Source organism: Camelus bactrianus, chromosome X, assembly GCF_048773025.1.
Source record: "Camelus bactrianus isolate YW-2024 breed Bactrian camel chromosome X, ASM4877302v1, whole genome shotgun sequence".
Taxonomy (NCBI): domain Eukaryota; kingdom Metazoa; phylum Chordata; class Mammalia; order Artiodactyla; family Camelidae; genus Camelus; species Camelus bactrianus.
In genome coordinates, this window is record NC_133575.1 from 19,939,394 (window position 1) to 19,960,470 (window position 21,077).

General features: G+C 41.6%; 1 protein-coding gene across 1 annotated transcript; it reads left to right on the top strand.

Moving 5' to 3' along the window:
- Nucleotides 1–1,879: 1,879 nt before the first annotated feature.
- LOC105075935 (melanoma-associated antigen B3-like) lies at nt 1,880–17,486 on the top strand. Its single transcript, XM_074359686.1, is given in 6 exon segments — nt 1,880–2,825; nt 2,828–2,871; nt 7,314–7,330; nt 16,305–17,031; nt 17,174–17,194; nt 17,197–17,486. Coding segments are annotated over 6 exon segments (1,875 nt in total). The 3' UTR covers nt 17,317–17,486.
- Nucleotides 17,487–21,077: the final 3,591 nt, after the last annotated feature.

Below are 21,077 nucleotides of genomic sequence, written 5' to 3' on the forward strand. Positions count from 1 at the left end.
AGTAAATCCAATTAGAATTGAGGTAAGAGCCTATGTCTGGCCAGTGAAGACAAGGAAGAGATCAGTGTGTTTTCTCTGATTGCACACCACCCGTGCTGGGGCCACTCCTTGGCTGCAGCTTTCCCATCTCACATCACTTATGGGACTCGACCCATTCTCGGCAAGGTCTGTTGTAGGGAGACTAATCAAGAGTTTTTAAGGATGTGGCATTTCCCAGGAAGACTATCATAGAAGAGATAGGAATCAAGATGAAGACTGATGAATGAGGTCAGAGGAGACAAACACCACATAATAAGTGAAGTCACAGAGAGACTGGCCTGGTCTGCTCATACTTAGAAAGCCAAGGCAGGGCTGCCAGGCTGAGCATCCCCTCACTTATTTTCAGGGTTCACAGGGACTAAAAGCTTTGGTCTACACAGGGGAACTTAAGTTGAAAGAAAGAGGAAACCCACGGCCCTTTAGGAGTCAAGGTGAGGAACTTGAGTGAGGACTGAGGGCACACCCTTACCCTGACAAGAAAGGGCCCCAAGGAACCTGAACCCTGATGTCATTCCCAGAAGGGCACAGGTAGGAGTACCCCCCACATTGCATTCCCAGACTTTCCCTCTCCGATGCCTTAGAGAGTGCGGGCCTTGGTCTGAGGGGAGCATCCTTAGGTAAGCAAATGAAGGAGTCCCAAACTCTGCCAAGTCAAGGTGAGAGCCCTGAGTGAGGACATCAGGAACCCTCCACCCTTAGAACTCGGACAGGACCACACAGAACCCTGTCCTTCCTGGCATCCCTGGGATACCTGGGCAGTGTTGACATGATGTGACATATTCACTTCCTCCTATGATGTCACAAGAGGGTGAGGGATATGTTGTAAGGGGTATGGCCTAGGGCCAGCAGTGGTTTCCAGTTTTTCCAAGAGGCCAAGTGAATACCCTGAGGACTAGGGGAACTACACGCCCCATAACCGTAGAATTAATTCCTTACTCTCAGCCTCAGAAGACCAAGGACAGGTATGGTCAGATGAGGAGATCCTCACTTCCTCCTAGGGGTCTCAGGGTGGTGCTGGTCTTAGTATAAGGCTGAAGTGTTAGGGAGGGAGGAGTTCTAGGCCATGACAGGGGTCAAAGCAAGCACTGAGGGATCATCTACCACTAAAGAGAAGTGATAAAGAATCTGGCACTGGCCCTGGTTACAGCCCTAGAAGACCCAGGGCAGGGCTATCAAATTTAAGCTACCCCAACTTATTTATATCAAGTCTATGGGAGGTGAAATATTTAGTTTGAAGGCGCAGCCACCATTAAGTGAAAGGGGTGGGATTATCAGGCCCTATGTGGAGCCAAAGTAAGGACCCTTAATGAGGACTGAGGACCCCAAAGAGGCCAGGACAGAAAACTCCCCACTGAGCAGTCAGCACTGGGAGCACTTGAACAGGGATGATAAGTTGAGGACTCCCTTTGGTTCCTTCTCGTAGATCCCAGGGAGGTTTGTAATGTCATCCTCAAAACAGCAGCAGGAATGGGTCCCATGACCTGCTACCAGTTGAATAATGGTCTTGAATGGGAAATAAGAGACTCCTCAATGTAGAAGACTTCCAGCCCCTGCTGTCACCCCAGTATGCCTGAGGCAGGGGTGGCAGGATGCAGCCTAAAGATCACTTTAATTTCCTTCAACAGGTTTCCCAAAGGACAGGCTGATTAGGAGAACAGGAGCCTGTTGGGTCTGTAGAGCAGTGTCCTCGAGGAAAACTACAAATGTAGCCTTCCTTATAACCGAGGTGGTATCTCCCTGCTGAAGCTGCACACACTCTCTCAACCTTCCTTATCCAGTGGGCCCTTACCACCCTCCCTCCTACTCACACTCCTGACCCTTGTCCCTAAGCACAGTCACTATGCCTCGGGGTCAGAAGAGTAAGCTCCGCACCCGTGAGAAACGCCGCCAGGCCCGAGACGTCTCCCAGAGTCACAGGAGAGTTCAGGCCATTGCAGCAATAGAAGAGCCTCCCTCCTCCTCTTCTACTGTTTTGGAAGATGACCCCCAGAGCTCTTCAGCTACTGAGTCAAACAGCACTTCCCAGGGATCTTTGAAAGCCCCATCTACTATCACCACTTCTTTAAGTACTTTTGGCACAAGACCTGATAAAGATGATAACAGCCTAGATGACGAACATCCATCTTCCTCCAATGTCTCACCTTCTACTGAGGGCATATGCAGTGATACTCTAACTAGCAAGGTGAGTTTGTTGGAGCAGTTCCTTTTGTACAAGTATAAAATGAAGCAGCCCATTATGAAGGAAGACATGCTGAAGATGGTCCACCAAAACTACCACGACCAATTTGATGAGATTCTCAAGAAAGCCTCTGAGCGCATTGAGACTGTCTTTGCGGTAGATGTGAAGGAAGTCGACTCAACCAGTCACTGCTATGATCTTGTCAGCAAACTGAAGCTCCCCAACAATGGGAGGGTGCGTCCTGGCAGGGGGTTACCCAAGACCGGTCTCCTGATGACAATCCTGGGTGTGATTTTCATGAAGGGCAACTGTGCCGCCGAGGAAGACATCTGGAAATTCCTGAATATGATTCGAGTCTATGCTGGGAGGAAACACTTCATCTACGGGGAGCCCAGGAAGCTCATCACCAAAGACTTAGTGAGGCTGAAGTACCTGGAGTACCGCCAGGTGCCCGACAGTGATCCTCCACGCTTTGAATTCCTCTGGGGCCCAAAAGCCCACGCTGAAACCAGCAAAATGAAAGTCTTGGAATTTTTGGCCAAGGTCAATGATACAGTTCCCAGTGCCTTCCCATCACAATATAAAGAAGCTTTGCAAGATGAGGAAGAGAGAGCCAGAGTTGCAGCCAGGCCTGGCATGACTGTTCCTTCCAGGCATGTTCCATGGCCATGTCCAGCATCTACTCTCACCCCTGCTGAAATCCGAGACTTTTTAAAAACATCATCCATATAAGAAAATATGACATCACAATAGAGATTTTTGTGGAAATGGGAAAGAATCTCACAATAAAATTGTTGGGATGATGAAATGAAAAAAAATAATAAAAGATGATCAACCTTGATTTTTCTTAATCCTTTCAGCCTTTTGTTTTATAAAATTAAATGATTTATACCTTAATATGCTTAGCTTATTAAAGAACGAGGAGGTATTAAATCTTAACAAGTAGACCTCGTACTCGCTTTTTTATCTCCCAAACATCAACTGAGCATCTGCTCTTTGGAAGGCCCTGTGCTAGTAATGGGGGTGCTAAGATAAAGATCCAGCCTCTGCCCATACAGCTATAGAAGCTAGGAGCTGCAATCACATAAGGAAGGGGTGAGATACCCTCTATGACTTACAGGAAAGCAAAAAGAATGGGTGAGAGGAGAAGGCATTCCAGGTGAGAGCAGTGAAGTGTCAATTCCCTGAGGCAAGGCAGGTTAAGATTTGGGAAGCTGCAAGTCAATCTGTGCGGCCTAATTTTACGTTAAGCTACATGGCGGGCTAGAGAGAAAACCTTTGAATGGAAAACTGCACTGGGGTGTAAGGTGTAAAATTAAGGTCCAGTATTATGTGCTGCCTGAACATTTCATGAAACCAGCAGGGCCTCAAATTGCCTAACTGCAAGTTATCCTCTACACTCTGTACTTGCAGATAAGGTCCACTTTCAAACAACCATATTTATCAAGGGGACAAGGCACACACATCTCGCTTATTCCTAAGTATCGGGTTTCTGTTCCCTCCCCGCCTGTGGAATTATTCAAAACTGATTACAAGCTGCAGTGGGAACTAGCAGTCACCTCACTTTCTTGATGCTATAAACCCTGCCTCCCACAGACCCTGCTTATTCACTTTGTTCCTGAGTGCAACTGCCAATTTGCTCTGTGGGACATGCAGTGTCCTCCTCCCCTGGCCTGTGAGTATAATGATTAGTAAGTGGCTATCTCATCTCTCCAGTGTCCATTGTTGTGTGTTTGGACACCACATATGCGTAGTGTGGAAACACCTTCCTCAACCCACAGAATAACCAGGAGGTCGTTAAAACGTGCTTTTATGAATTACTTTTGGATTGCAGATAATCCAGAAATAAATTTCCTCCTGGGGCAGTGTATTGATTTGGTAGGGCTTCCATAACAAAATACCGCAGTCTGGGTGGCTTAAACAAAGAAAATTTATTTTCTCACAGTTCTGGAGGCTGAAAGTCCATGATCAGGGCTGGTTTCCTCTGAGGCCTCTTTCCTTGGCTGGCAGATGGCCGCCTTCTTTGGCTGTCCCTTTCTGTGCATGCATCCCTGGCCTCTCCCTTTGTGTCCTAATCTCTTCTGATAAGGACACCAGTCTGATTGGGTTTTGGCCAACCCTAAAGGCCTCATTTTAACTTAACCATCTCTTTAAAGACCTTATCTCCAACTACAGTTGCATTCTGAGGTACTGGGGATTATGCCTTCAATGTGAATTTTTGGAGGGACACAATTCAGCCCCTTTCACACAGAAATCAAAGGTGCCTTTGCTCTTATCTCAATGCACGAGAATACAGTACACAGACAGGGGTTCTATGCACGTTATCTCTGGGGAGTTTCTGAGAAATAAGGGTGAACTGCCTTGGGGTGTGTGTAGGGGGGTCAGGAAACTCCCCCCTCTACCCATCTCAAGTTCTTGTTGTTGGAATAATAATAATACTGACACAAGACAGATTAACAGGAGAAAAAGAAACAAATTGTAATTCATGTGCATGAAGGTGTCACAGAAATGGGACCTAGGAAGCGGCCAGAGCAGGCAGCTTTTATAGTTGTCAGACAAAGAAACAATAAATTTGTGAGGAATCGACAGGACAAAGAAACTTAGGTTTCAAGTGCTCAATAAGTGAAGAGTCTACACAGACTTTGGGCTTGAGGTAGTAAACTGAAGAAGTATGGCGTTTTGTTTATAGAGGCTTCCCCGTCTGAATTCCCTATTCCTGGTGATAAGGGTGTCCTTCTACCTTCAGATGCAGTGAGTGCATTTTCACATGAGAGATTTATTTCCTGCTTTTAGGGAGACAGAAAGGAAGGTCAGAGTGCCCTGCTTACTTTGGCCATTTCTTAAGTAACCTTAATTCAAAATAATCAATATGCCATTGTGGTGTATTTTGGGGCAGCCAGCCCTGAGCCTCAACAGTTCCCTCCTCTGAAAGTTCCCTGGAAGTTTCACCTATTAAAAGCTGAGCTGGTCACTGTAGAGAGAGAATGTGTTAGTAGAGTCCTCCATTTCACGGAACCAGTTTCTTAGTTCTGAGAACAGGTCAGGTCAGTTAGTTGTATCTCATCTCAGGAGGCAGTGATACAGATGAGCTCCCACAGCTAGGTCTACAGTGCAAGTAATCAGGTATTTATTAAGGGGCATTTCTATGGAGACCAAAGAAAAACAAAGGTTAATGACTGGAGCAGATTATAAACCAGTTTCTGAGCCCAGGGGCAGTCAGTCAAGATTTCTAGATGTCAGGATGGAAGCATGTTTTGCAGTTTGAAATGTCTCTGATGTTGTCACTGGGTGTTCAGGTAAACTTTCTGGGTGTCTTATACAGCAATAGGCAGGAAGTCTATTTAAATACTAGCTGTTGTGGTGACTTCTCTCATGTTTATATCAAGTCGTCTAGCTTTAGTTTGCAAGGCTTCAGGAAAAGGGCAGTTTTAGTTCTCATTGATTCAATTCAAAAGGGTGGGAGAAAATTGGAAACAGTTTAGAGAGTTGTAGCCAGATATTGGAGGAAACTAGAAAAATTCAAGATCCAGTCCAGTTTACAGGTAAAGAACAAAACTTCAAGGAAAATTAATAGCACTAGAATCTAATATCCACAAGTGTGTATTATAGTTTCCATTGAACCATAATATTTCCCTCTAAAGTCTCCTTCATTTCTACTAGATACCCAAATTAGACTAATTTGTTTGCAAAATAAATCTAGATTCAATAAACCTGGCCTGATTATTTATGTTAAGTCCAGCAAGAATAGCAATTGGCCATATAGGCTCTTTTAAATCTGTTTTACTGTAACTTTTCAAAAGGAGTCTCTAGACTGTGAGTTCAAAATATGTAGATACTGATAGGCATGTGTAGAATAGATAAACAAGATTATACTGTATGGCACAGGGAAATATATACAAGATCTTGTGGTAGCTCACAGTGAAAAAAATGTGACAATGAATATATGTATGCTCATGTATAACTGAAAAATTGTGCTCTACACTGGAATTTGACACAACATTGTAAAATGACTATAACTCAATAAAAAAAAAGTTAAAAAAATAAAGATAAGGTGCATATACCAAAAAAAAAAAAAAAAAAGCCTCTAGAATGAAATTTTAATAGCTTCTCAAGGCCAGGGAGCCATGCCAAAGATTTGTCATCAGACTTGCCTTTTTACCTATAGACTTGGGTGAAATTGTTTCTTCTTGAGGTCCTCAAAATATCCTGAAGTTCTTGCACCTGCCTGGAAGTGACCTTCCTTACCTGGTAAGGCTGCTGGGAACTCGGTCAGCAAGGTCCCAGGCTGGTTTTCCAAGGGTTTTATGGCTCCATAAAGTCAACCATAGTTCCTTCAAGCTGTCTGGTCTTATCTGAATCTACATGTGTCTCTGTCAAATAGGACATTCCAGTCAAAGCCTTGTTAATATAATCAATGTTTCCAATTGTGTCCTGTTGTAAGGAGAACAGATTCTTATTGAACTTACGCAAATAACTGTGTTGCCAAGAAAATAAGAATACTCCCTAAGAGTTTCTGAATTCTGGAGGGATCAGGTAGGGAGAAAAAGATAAATGTTTCAATTCTACTTACAAAGGTATATTTTATCAAATTGCTAGAAGTCTTTAAAAATTTCTTATATATGGAAAACAAAAGATTAAAATATTTTAGACAAAAAGTCATGAAAATTATAATCATATGCATCAATTTATTCATCCCATGTTATTAATTCTTATTCTGCTTGAGTTCAGTTTTTCCATTAGTTCTGTTGACCTTGCCTAATGATTAAGGGTGATAGTGATAATTTCAAGAAGTTTGCAAGGTTTTTGTTAAGGCTCATTTGATTTGCCCAGTGAAGTAGGTGCCTTAATCCCTGAATATTATGAAAGGTATACCCCAAGTGGCGAACACATTTTTTAATAGTTTATTTGCCACCGTGAGGGCATCAGCCTTATAATCTCCAACCAATCCAGAAAATATACACACAAAAACAAGAACATTTTGATAACTCATGCTAAGTGGGAATTGAATGAAGTTCAGTTGCAGGTGTTCAAAGGATCCAGAAAGAGGAGGTCTGAGGCCTCTGTGGACAAAAATTTTTTTATTTTTCCTTCCCAGGGTTATGAACCTGACAGGTAGACACTGCTGGTAGACTCTTTTCACAATTTTATAGAAATCTTCCTACAAATGTCTATTTACAATTTTTTTAATTGAAGTAAAGTTGATTTACAATGTTATGTTAGTTTCTGGTGTACAGCAAAGTAATTCACTTATACATTTATATATACATATTCTTTTCCATTATAGGTTATTACAAGATGTTGAATGTAATTCCCTGTGCTATACAGTAGGACCTTGTTATTTACAAGTTGAATCACCTTAAGTGCACTATAGTGGGTTAAGAAATGCAAAAAAACAACAAAAAAATGGGGTTTGCAAAAGAGATGAAAAGAACCAAGGGGTTATCTTGGGTTTCTCACAGCCCCAACTGGTTTGTTTAATTTATAGCTATTGTTTAGCCATTTAATTTCTCCATTTTTTGAACAGACTGGTGCCATGTTATATGGACACCAGGATGGCAAATGTCTGGTGGTGATGGGTCAATTTTTTTTGCAGAAGCAAAATAGGTTTCATCCACATGTGCTCTTGTAGATCTTTACGGATCTTTGGTTGTTGCTGCCTGTGCATAAAAGTCAGCTATGGTGTTTCCCTGATACTTGCACTTAGTCCTTTTAGTGTGAGCTTCAATTTTGATGACAGACAACACTTTATGCCAGGACATATGAGACTTCCAGTAATTTCACATAATTTCTGGAACACTTATAACACATACATATACAGATACAACATAAAAAGGCTTAATGTTACTTCTTACTTGACAATGCTTCCATGTAATTTAATACAACAAATACTTTTAATTAGTTTAAAATCACTCTTTTTATAAGGAGAGAGATCAAATCTTTGAGATTTCAGGAGACCTCTGAAATATCTCATATCTCAAAATCAGTTCTACATGAAAAAGACTTCATTTATAGTTTGATTTGGGGGAAGTTTGTCAAAAATATCAAAAAAGGCTTTAAAACACTTAATCAAATAAATCATTGTGAAACAATGTTTAGTTACCAACTTAACCAAAATAACAGTTAAAGACTTCATAGGCAAATATAGATGGTTATATGGTTCTGAGCAAAATTTAGCTCTTTTAACATCCAGAGGACTAGGTTTGCTTAAGTAATCAAAGACCTGATAAAAATACGGCAAGACATTATATTTTTTTCCTTTTTGGGGGGCAGATTCCTTCAAGGTAAAGAAAAGCCTTTTTTAATCTCCCCTTATCAAGAGCAGATCAATAAACCAAAACAAAACAAAAACAAAAACAACTTTGTTCTTTTAACAAAGATAAAACCAAATCCCAAGTTTGTACTCGTTTACTTTTGATACTTAAACTCATTTACTTAAATTTGTTCCAAACCTATTCAGTCCTGACCATGCATAAAATTCTTTTCCAAAGATTCTTTTTAAACAAAACTGACAATTTTCTATGCCCATTTTCGTTTGTCCCTTATTTTCTTTCCCATTTAGAAATAACAAGCCTTATGACAAAATCACTTTCTTTTTCCTTAACAAAACCATCTCCACATCTTATAATTTTCCTTACTCAAAAGCACATCCCATTTCTATTATTATATGTTGTAGTTTTGATGACATATATTATAATTCTTAATCCTTTGAGATCTTAATTTTTTAGTGAAAAAAAGAAGTAAACAATTGTGATTTGTATTAACTTTTTGTGGCTTGACAAACAAAAATACATTTTAATTTCTAGAAATATATGCTACTTTATAAAACAATCTTTCAATAAAGCATAAGATATATTTATTAAGCAACCCAAACATAGTCTCTGTAATAAGAGTCCAAAAGTATGCAAACTTAGACTTCTTTAGCAATTAATGTTTCAGTATTTTATCTTATTTGGAAATGATCTAGACATTCAGTAAATTCTCATCATTTAATTTAACTTTGAAAAACTCTAAGAATGTAAATTACCAAAGAATTTAGGAAACTGTTTAAATCATAAAACAATTATTGCTTAAAAATTCACCTAAAAACTCTTATCTCATTGACATCTATTTAATTATTTTGTTCTTTATAAACATGCTTAGATTACTTATGAAGATTTTTGAGTAATTAAAGCATTTAATCATTATCTTAAGGGTTTTTTGGTTTTGGTTTTTGGTTTTTTTGTTTTTGTTTTTGTTTTTTTTTTGCTGACAAACTTTGCAACAGAGACATTACCTCACTTGACTAGTAAACTCAGGTAGAACAAAAGATGTTTATCCATGATATATTTAATGCTAATTCTGAGTATATACCTGTATTAATTAAACCAACAAGCTTAAAATTAGCTTTTATTTACTAAAGATTATTCTAGATCATGTGAACTTGAAAACCATGTAGGTTAGTTTTTATTACATTTTTAAGAATTTTTACATAAGTGCTTGTTCGTTTAAGCCAATTAAAAAAAACCTTTTACAAATTAACATCATCCGGAGGTAGAAAGATATCGTATTTACAGTGTAGACATATAGACAGACACAATCAGAGATCTCATAGTTTTCATTTTAAAACTTTAGTCATGAATCAGATACAGTCCAAAACTCACTAGTTTATAAGCAACAGTTGGAATTAATTAAGTGTACTCATTCAAATGGCTAAAGACATTTATTATTTGTGGAGAAGACTTTTAAGATCTGTATTTGCCCTTGAAAAGCAATTTTAAGGAGACTGTTCAGGCAAGGCAGTCTTTTCGCTGTTTGTGTTTAAAAAGGCCCCTTTTGGAACCCTCCTACATTGTTGATTGGAATGTAGTTTGGTGCAGCCATTATGGAAAATAGTATGGAGATTCCTCAAAAAACTAAAAATAGACTTACCATATGATCCAGCAATCTCACTCCTGGGCATATATCTGGAGGGAACTATAATTCGAAAAGACACCTGCACCCCAATGTTCATAGCAGCACTATTTACAATAGCTAAAACATGGAAACAACCTAAATGTCCACTGACAGATGACTGGATAAAGAAGTTGTGGTATATTTATACAATGGAATACTACTCAGCCATAAAAAAGAATAAATAAAATGCATTTGCAGCAACATAGATGGACCTAGAGATCATCATTCTAAGTGAAGTAAGCCAGAAAGAGAAAGAAAATACCATATGATATCACTCACATGTGGAATCTATAAAAAGAAAAAAAGAGGACACTAATGAATGCATCTACAAAACAGAAACAGACTTGCAGAAATAGTAAACAATCTCATGGTTACCAGGGGAAAGGGGGTGGGAAGGGATAAATTTGGTTGTTTGAGATTTGCAAATGTTAGCCACTATATATAAAAATAGATTTAAAAAAACCCAAATTTCTTCTGTATAGCTCAGGGAACTATATTCAATATCTTGTAATAACAGTTAATGAAAAAGAATATGAAAACAAATATCTGTATGTATATGCATGACTGGGACATTGTGCTATACACCAGAAATTGACACACCATAACTGACTATACTTCAATAATAAAAAAAAGGCCCCTTTCCCTGTTTTTCCCTGTTTGTTTTTGGTTCTACAGATTGAGCTAGTTCAAACTCAGTCTCAGGCCATGTGGGCTGTATTAACATTTGATAGACATGATAGGGTTTTTAACTTTAAGGGACAGAGAAAGTTGGAAGTTTTCTCCTAGGAGTTTTGGAGTATATTTGTCTATTATCATAGGTCTTCGGGTAATTATTATTAATTTTTTAAAAGTAAAGGACAATTTTAGTCCAATATCCTGATCTTTTACAGTATCTACGAACATTTAAAGAGGCATAGGTGAGGCCTTAGGACTGGTAAAGTTAGGTGGGCTTTGACTCACTTCTAGAGTTGTACTTTTGGTTTTATAGAGATTTACAAGACAAAGACAGTTGTTTCCTACTAGCCCTTGAATATTGGACTCCAGCTAATTTGTTCCCTGATTCCTGGGAAATTACTGAGGAGACAGGGTAATTTTTAAGAAGGAGAATTTACATCAGATTTTTATTTTTAGTTTAATTTCTTTAATCATAATAAGGAATTCCTTAATGCCAGTAGTTATATATTTTTTTCCTTTCAATTTGATCCTCCCTTAAGTACCAATATAACAGATATTTATGATGAGAGTTCTCAAAAAATTTTTTTCCTCTTAAATATAGCCAATTTAAAGAATCCATCATCTGGCAATTGGCAAGTAGGATCTTATATTAATTTCAAACAGCAACTCAAACCAATAAGCATTTTTAAAATTGCTTAACAAAAGATTCAAGAAACTTATCACAAGAGAGTATATAGCCCTCACCAAATCCAGAAAGTTCATTCTCAGAGTTAGCCTAAAAAAGTAAAAGCCCTTCATTGCTACAGGCTGTATGAACGGCGCAGTGAAAACAGTGTCTCCAGTGTCCCACAAAAATGTGGGGCACCTCTAGCCATAAACCCGCTAATTTATGATACCAGGCAGGTGCTACTGGAATATGACTTTTGCAGCACTAACAAGCAACAAATATTGAGACAACAAATGCCCCTCGTGGACCAAGACCCCTTATGACAAACTCCCCTGAGACCTGGCACAACCAGACAAAGAGAGTGCCTTCTGACGACTTCACGTCTTGAAACCCCAGTCGAATAGATGCACCAGATGCACCCGGTAAATGCACCTTCCAGATAGGAGGGATCAGAGAGAATATTCTCACTGGACACAATGTCAAGCTCTCAAGACAAAGAAGAAGATGGGAGGAAAAACTTCATCTGGTTTTTACATAGAGGACCCACAGCAAAGTTTGTCTTAGTAGACGCAGGTCCAGTGTGAACCGTTAACTCACCGGTCGGTGAGGCTGGCTTGAACAGCAAACTTATAGGGCCTATGCCTGCTGTTCCGCCCTATGGTTCTTTCTCCTGACGACAAATGACGCAATAGAGAGAGACAAAGAAACACAGTGACCATGCCTGGGAGGAAAAGAATGCTCAAGTGTCCCTAAGTCCAAAGAACTATCTACACAAATATTTTCTCCTGCTAATCTAAACTGAGAGAGAAGAGAGAGATCAAGATCGAGAAGGGACTCTCACTACTTCCCCTTCCGCAGACCTTGCAGGCAGAGATCTGGGAGGCTGACACGGTAAGAAATCTTACCTTCTGCCGGCTAGTATCAGATGTCCCACGATCCCTAAGTTGCAGCAGGGTGGGAAGCAGGGGGTCCCCGCCAGCCTCCGGGCTGGCTTGCCAACTGTCAGGGAGGAGGATATGTCCCCCTCTACCTTTCTTGAGTTCTTATGGTTGAACTGATAATAAAATTGACACAAGACAGATTAACAGGAGAAAAAGAAACAAATTGTAATTCATGCACATAAAGATTTCTTAGAAATGGGACCTAAGAAGCGGCCAGAGCAGGCAGCTTTTATATTTTTCAAAGAAACAATAAATTTGTGAGGAATCGACAGGACAAAGAAACTTAGGTTTCAAGTGCTCAATAAGTGAAGAGTCTACACAGACTTTGGGCTTGAGGTAGTAAACTGAAGAAGTATGGCGTTTTGTTTATAGAGGCTTCTCTGGCTGAATTCCCTATTCCTGGTGATAAGGGTGTCCTTCTACCTTCAGATGCAGTGAGTGCATTTTCACATGAGAGATTTATTTCCTGCTTTTAGGGAGACAGAAAGGAAGGTCAGAGTGCCCTGCTTACTTTGGCCATTTCTTAAGTAACCTTAATTCAAAATAATCAATATGCTATTTTGGCATATTTTAGGGCAGACTGCCTTGAGCCCCAACAGGTAAGATGCACAAGAGCCACTGTGCTGACAGTTTCTGCCTTGAACTGGTAGAGCCAGATTCTCATGCATTAAAATAGCATTTTAATTAGGTTATCTTCAGTGTAATTTGGTAAATTCTAAGAGAGCTAGATTTTGGTGGGTAAGGGACAAATGAAAATGGATGTGGTTTATATAGAAGGACAGTTGGAAAGGACAGAAAGAGTTGGTGCATGACAAAATTCTAGGAGCTTTGGGTTTGAGAGCATTGCATTTTCTCTAACATATGCTGGATTTAAGAAAACATTCTTACATAGGAGGGTGATATTGTCTAGGTAAAAATAATCACAACTGTCATTCATGAAACACCCAATATTTGCCAGTCATTTTGACAGATGCTTTATACACAGGACATACATTCCCACAGTCTTACAGGAGAGAGTTTATCAAATTCAGTTGGCAGATGAAGAACTTGCAATATTCTCATATTCAAAAGGTGGTATGTGACAGAGCTAGACTAGACTCCTGGTCTGAATTTGTCTAGGGCACACACTGTTCCACCACTCTCACCCTGAAGCTGACCTTGTGTATCTTTACTTACTTTTCTTCTCACTACTCCAAAAAATCTTAGCTGACTAAAAAAAACGTAAAAAAAAAAAAGGGGGGGAAAAAAAGGTACTAGATTGGAATACAGAGCCAGGGCAATAAGAATACCAAATACCAAAGTAAATGAGAGGTATGAATAATGAAAGGAAGGATATAATATCTGATAACAATATGATCACCTACATATGCAGTGTCAATTAACCTTAAAAGATAGGGTCTCACAAAATTATCAGGCTCAGCCCATTTCCTATAGTATGTAAGTGTTGTAGAACAGAAGTTACATTAGAGGCCAAGTCTGGGTGGTAAAAAGAAGAAATAAACCAGGGTGCTTTTTGTTTTCTCTCTCACAGCTCACCTCCTATCTAAGACCTCTATCTTGCTCTTCAGCTTCTGCATCTCACAGCATTCCTGGGACACAGATCCATTCTCCGTAAGATTTACAGTATAGACAGTACTCAAGAGTTGGTCGGGATGTGGCATTTCCTTGGAAGCCTTTCATTAAAGAAACGTGAGCTGAGCTGAGGGCCCGGATGAATGACGGGACCTGAGGAGACCACCACCAGTCGTATAGCGAGTCATGCAGAGAATTCCCCTCGCCTGCTCTGAGACCTAGGCTGTCAGGCAGCTTTCTGCAAGGACGGTCTCAAGGAGGCGAGGACTTTGTTGTAAGGGCAGTGGCCGAGGGACGTACCCAAGGTCCTGAAAAGAGTGTAATTGAGAATTGTGTGTGGAACTGACGGTGCTCTCCACCCCAGAACAGAGGGGGCGCCAGAGATCAAGGCTCTGCCAGTGGTGAGGTGACAGCTGCTTCCTCCCAGAAGGCCTGAGGAAGGTGGGAGACTGTCTACGGCGGGCGGCTTCAGGCAAGAGAGGAGTTCCAGGCTCTAGCAGGAATCGAGGTGAGGGGACTGAATGAAGCGCCGGCACGCCGAAGAGGGCCTCTGCCTTCCCCGCAAAGCCCCGCCCCTGTTCTCGGTCCTGGGGGGCCGGGGGGGCCAAGCAGTCAGGCTGAGGGAGAGTTCCGCCGGGAAGTTCCTCAGGGAGGTGAGGGCCTTGGTGTAAGTGGGCGGCCCCAACTCAGCTGAGGAAGGAGAAGACCCCCAACAAGAGTCAGGGTGAGGAAAGTTCAGCAGGGAGTCCCAGTGGCGTCCTGCTTGCCGCTTTCAGAGGACCCAAGCATGGTGGTCGGGTGGATGTGAGCCTTCCTTTCCCACATGGTAGATCAGGAAGAGTAGGGCCTGGCCCTGAAGGAAATCAAGGATGGAACCCTGAGAGAGGTCTGAGGGGACCTTAACCCCAGAACAGTAAGGTGGCACAGAACTTGAAGTTTCTGTCAAGCCTGGGAAGCCCTTGCGTCCGGCGGGCTTCTGCAAGGAGGGGCTGAGGGATGTGAGGACGTTGGTTTGAGGGGAGGGGTCTCAAGTTAGCAGAAGAAAGCATCCCAGGCGTGGTCAGGAATCAAAATAAGGACCCCACGGGAGGACTGGGGGAATTCCCGTTCTGCTGGCAGCCGGGGGTGTCTGTGCACTGGTGACGTGATGACTGACACTCATTTTCTCCTGCAGTATCACAGGAAGGGTGGGGGGCGGCAGGGGAGAGCCGGAAAGAAGGCAGGATGGTGAAGGTAGTGGGGAGGCAGGCCAGGGAAGGAGGGGGAGGAGAGACTTGGTAGGGAGTGAGAGATTTTGTTCATAAGGGGTGGTTTATCCTCCACAGTAGGAGGATTTCCAGATCTTTCCAGGAGTTAACTTAAGGACCATGATGTCTGTGGGGATGTCCCCACAACTAGAGTACAAGGGAATCCAACCCCTATTCTCAGCCTTGGAGACCATGAGCAGGTGGGCCAACCCTCATAACCAACCCCACCGGCCCCTCGCCTCCCGCCCCCAAACCCCCCCACCCCCGCCTCCGGGAGTAGGGTCGGTGTGTCTCAGGAGGTGCTGGCAGGAAGAGAGAAATCTCAGACTATGCCAAAGATTAAAGAAAAGATTAAGGGGACCACCAACCATTGAAATAGATAGCAAAAAATCTGGGCCACATTTGCATTTAGATATGAAGGCTCTGGTCAGGGTTGTCAGGCTGAGGCTTACCCTCACTTATTTACATCAAATCTAAGAAAAGAACTTTAGTATGAGAGTGCAACCACCAATCAGCAGAGAGGAGGTGAATCAGGTATCACCTGGAGACTGGGTGAGTACCCTGAACGTGAACTGAGGACCCAAGCAGCCCATGAAGGAGAGAGCTCCACATGGCTCTCTGTTGGGTGCCCCATGACAGAGATGGGGCTAAGGAACCCCTTCACTTCCTCTTCTGGGGTCTCAGGGAGGTGCTGACTTTGGTTTGTGGTGTCAACTTCAAATCATCAGAAGAGAGGAGGCCTAGGACCTGCCAAGAGTTGACATGATGATCCTGACTATAAACTGAGAAGACCCTCACACCCCAGAACATAGGCTCCCCACTGGTAGCCTCTGCTGTTACCCGAGTATACCCCAGGCAGGGCTGGCAGGCTGCAGTCTAAGGTTCCCTCTAACATCCTCCACAGGGTTCTGAGGGGACAGGTTGACCAGAACAGACTCTGTGGGGTCCTAGAGCAGTGTGTCCTCAAGGAAACCTGCAGAGGCAGCCTTAGTTAAAGCCAAGGTGGAAGCTCCCTGCTGAAGGTGCTCAGCATCATATTCTCCTTCCTCCAGGTGTCCACATCTCCTGACCTCCTGTCTGTACTCCTTCCTGCTGTCCCTGATGATGCCTCAGAGTCATAAGACTAAGCACCATGCTGATGAGAAATGCCATCAGGCCCAAGATGAGACCCTGAGTTGTGAGGGTGCTCAGGCCACAGCAGTGGCAGAAGAGGAGTCCACTCCGTCCTCTCCTCAGTGTGGAGGCATTATCCAGAGTCTGCCGGCTGCTGGATCGTGTAGCATTTCTCAGGGGCCTCAAACCACTACTTCTGCAAGCATTTCTTCCACTAGATCTGATGACGATTCCAATGGCCAACCTGATGATAGGGCAATCGCCTTTGCAGCCCTACCCTACAGTGAGAGCTCAGGAAGTGATTTTTTAACCAGAAAGGCTGGGTTGTTGGAGCAGTTCCTTCTGTACAAGTATAAAATGAAGCAGCCCATTATGAAGGAAGACATGCTGAAGATGGTCCACCAAAACTACCACGACCGATTTGTTGAGATTCTCAAGAAAGCCTCTGAGCGCATTGAGATGGTCTTTGCGGTAGATGTGAAGGAAGTCGACTCAACCAGTCACTATGATCTTGTCAGCAAGCTGAAACTCCCCAACAATGGGAGGGTGCGTGCTGGCAGGGGGTTACCCAAGACCGGTCTCCTGATGAATCTCCTGGGTATGATCTTCATAAAGGGCAACTGTGCCGCCGAGGAAGACATCTGGAGATTCCTGAGTATGATGGGAGTCTATGCTGGGAGGAAGCACTTCATCTACGGGGAGCCCAGGAAGCTCATCACCAAAGACTTAGTGAGGCTGAAGTACCTGGAGTACCGCCAGGTGCCCGACAGTGATCCTCCACGCTTTGAATTCCTCTGGGGCCCAAAAGCCCACGCTGAAACCAGCAAAATGAAAGTCTTGGAATTTTTGGCCAAGGTCAATGATACAGTTCCCAGTGCCTTCCCATCTTATTATGAAGAAGCTTTGCGAGATGAGGAAGAGAGAGCCGAAGCCATGCACAGCCAGGGCTGACACTACTGCCAAAGTCACTGCGGCTTCCAGGGCCATGCCCAGCAGTATCTTCCCACCCTTACTGAAGTTTAAGGTTTTTTATCCCCCAGACAAGAAAATATAACATCATAATAGGAATTATATTCTTATTAATGTGAAAGAATCCTATAGTAAAATAGTTAGGATAAGGGAATAGAAAAAAAGTAAAATGTGATTCAATCTTCCTTGTTTTCCTTGTTCCTTTTAGTCTTTAGCTTATTCAAGAAAGTAAGACAAATTAAATCTTAAAAAATTAGACCTTGTGTTTACTGGCTCTTTTATTCACCACACAATGAGTATCTGCTGTTTGGAAGGCGGTGTGCTAGTACTGGGGGTGCTAAGATAAAGAACGTCCAGCCTCTACTCATAGAATTTTAGAGCCTGTGAGTTTCACTCTCGGTAAGATACGGAAATACTCTATGACCTTTAGGTAAAGTAAAAAGAATGGGTGAGGAGGAGGGTGTTCCTTATGAGAGCAGTTAAACGTAAATTTCCTGAGCAAGGCAGTTTGGGACTTAAGGAAACTACAAGTCCTCGGTGGAATGTAATTTTCATTTACACTGTGTGGTGGGCTAGCTGAGGTCCTGGAAGTAGTAAGTAGAGGCCAGACCCTCCAACAGTATGCTCAAGAGTTGACAGAAAAAACCCTGTATTAGTCTGTTCAGGCTGCTGTAACAAAATGCCACAAACTGGGTGGCTTAAGCAACATACTTTATTTTTCATAGTTATGGAGGCTGGGAAGTCCACAGTCAGTGGGCCAGTGGATTCTGTTCCTCGTGAGAGCTCTTTTCCTGGCTTGCAGATAGCCACCTTCTCTCTGTCCTCACATGGCAGAGAGAGAGAGGGTTCTGGTCTCTCTTGCTCTTCTTCTAAGGACACTGACTGCATCATGGGTGCCCCATCATCATGACCTCCTCTAAACCTAATAAATTCCCTAAGACTTCACCTCCAAATACCATCACATGGGGTTGGTGGTGGTTAAGGCTTCAACATACCAATTTTGGAGGGACACAAACATTCAGTCTATAATGGAGAACTGCTGCTACAAGTTAACTTTGGGATTGTGGGTAAACCATAGAGAAATTTCCACCTGGGGCAGGAAAGAAAGTTGTCCTCTGCTCTTGTTCCAGTGCAGATGAACACAGTGTGCAACCTAGGTGTTCTATATACATCATCTCGAGGGACTTTCTGAGAAATAATGGTGACACTCCCTTAGGTGAGATGCCAAGAAGCCACTGTGCTGACACTCTTTGTCCCAAACTGCAAGAGCCAGAGCCTTCTCCATTAAAAAGGAAAATTTAAATTCATAAAATTTAATTAGGTTATCTAGAGTATAATTTGGCAAACTCTAAGTAAGGGGCAGCTTTTGTGCACGAGTGTAATGAATGTAAACACAGGTGGTTTGGATGGAAGGACCCCTGGAAGGGATGGAAGGTCTTGTATTTTGACACCAATCTAGGAGCTCGAGCTCCTTGTTGTCCAGCTGGGGACAATAACTCCACACCTGAATTAAATAACAGGCACTCTAATGGAGAAAATTAGCTTTACTAGCTAGGGAGAGTTTTGGGTTGATACAGTGTTCTTTATCTAAAAATACCACATATTCTCTGAAATTTCCTGGATTAAAAAAAATTCCAAGGGAGGTGAGTGGTATCATCTGGAATCAAAATAATAATATTAATAACTATTATTCTTTAAATATTGGGGGATATTTGCTAGTCCTCTTACCATGTAGTTTACATGTAGTACACTCCAACAGTCCTATATGATAGGGCTTACCAAACTCACTCAGCAAATGAAAAACACAATTTTCTCAAGTTCACAAGACTGGTTAGCAGCAGAGCTGGGAATAGACTCCTGGTCTGAATTTGTCTAGAGGCCACACTATTCCACCCCTCCCAGCCTGAAGCCAACCTGTCTCTTAATTCTTTTTTTTTTTTTTTGCACTATTCTAAAATGTGTCTCAGACAATAAAAATGCATTTGAAGCAAAAGTACTAAAAGCAGGCCTATTGAAGGAGAAAGTAAATATGAGAATAAATCAATATTTGAGGATTGTCCCTGGGTTTCATTTTCCTAGGATCCTACTGAGAGCTAACTCTGTCCAGGAGCTGGTATTTTGTCCAGCTCCAGCTCTTTCCACCATAACAGTGCCCATCCCCTGGGAGTTCCCCAGTGTGTCCTCCTTCCAACTCTGGAACCTGACCTGCTGACCAGCTTGTCTCTGTGGCCTCCTCTGAGGGCTGCACCCTGCTCTTAGTGGAGCAGACAGCCCATATCCCCTGCTCTCTCCGTGACTTCGAGCATCTCAACTCCCTGGAGGCCACTTTCTTCACCATGGATGTACATTGTCTTTATTTTCCTGTTTATGTGGTAATTTGGAGCTCTTCATGTCTCTCTCTTATCTCTCTATATCTCTGTCTGTCTGACTCTGTCTTTGTCCTTTTCTTATTTTTCAAATGTTCATTTTAGTAGATAGTTTAAATAGTTTCTGAGTATAAGTTTATGAATCATACTTGTTCATATATTTATTGCTGTGTATCAAGTTTGCAAGTAGGAGTTTTTATATTTTGTGAATCAAATTAGGAAACCTTTGCTCTTATTTTTGATCCAGAATAGGGTAACAGGCATTGGAATAAGTGTTACTTTGGAAATGTGAAATAACTCAGTAGTAAAACTATTGGGATCAAGAAATAGAGCAAAATAAAGTAAAAGATTGTCAATTTCTGTCTTCCTAATCTTCTTTAGTCTATTGTTCAGTAAAAATTAAATGACACATACTTGGATTTGTTTAGCTTACTTACAAATTTAGGAAACAATTAAATCTTAATAAATTAGATAATATGCTCACTGGTTCATTTCTTCCCTTAACATTAATTGGGCATCTGCTTTTTGGAATACTCCGTGTTACTGCTGATGATGCTAGGATTTTTGTGTCTAGGAGCAATAATCTCATAAAGAAGATGATAAGATATTATGGTAAACCAGAGGGACAATTAAAAAGAGTGAGGGCGTTGAGATACAGATAAATACAGTGAAATGGCAATTAAGTGCAAATGCTCCAAGCTAAGTCTGTTTGGGAAACTGCAATTTTTTCAGTGAGACTAAAATTTAAGTTTAGCTATGTTATGGGGAGTTAAATGGGAGTGGGGAATAAGGGTCAGCTCTTCACATGGGTGTCTCAGAGCTGAGAGACTTAAGTTTGAAGCAAAAAATGGCTTCTGAATCCTGCATAAACTAGAAACTTTCTATTGGAAGAGGTACTGTTGGTGCTCTGAGTCCTTTTCCATTACATTTGAACACAGTTTGCAAAGTAATTGTTTTACCTATATCTCATGTGCACACAAAACTCTGCACAATTTTTGATAAGTTATATTTTTACTTCATTTAGTTCAAAACATTTTTTAAAATTTCTCTCTAGATTTCTTCTTATACTCATGTGTTATTTAGAAGTGTTTTGTTTCTCCAAGTTTTGGGGATTTTCCAGATATCTTTCTATTAGTAATTTCTAATTTAATTCCATTATTGTCTGAGACAGAAATTGTATGACTTCTATTCTTTTAAATGTGTTAAGATATACTTTATGGACCAGAAAAATGGTCTATCTTGGTGAATGGTCCATGTGAGCTTGAGAAGAATGTGTATTTGCAGTTGGATGAAGTAGTCTATAGATGTCAATTATATCCAGTTGATTAATGATGTTGATGGGTTCAACTACGTCCTTACTGATTTCCTGCCTGCTGA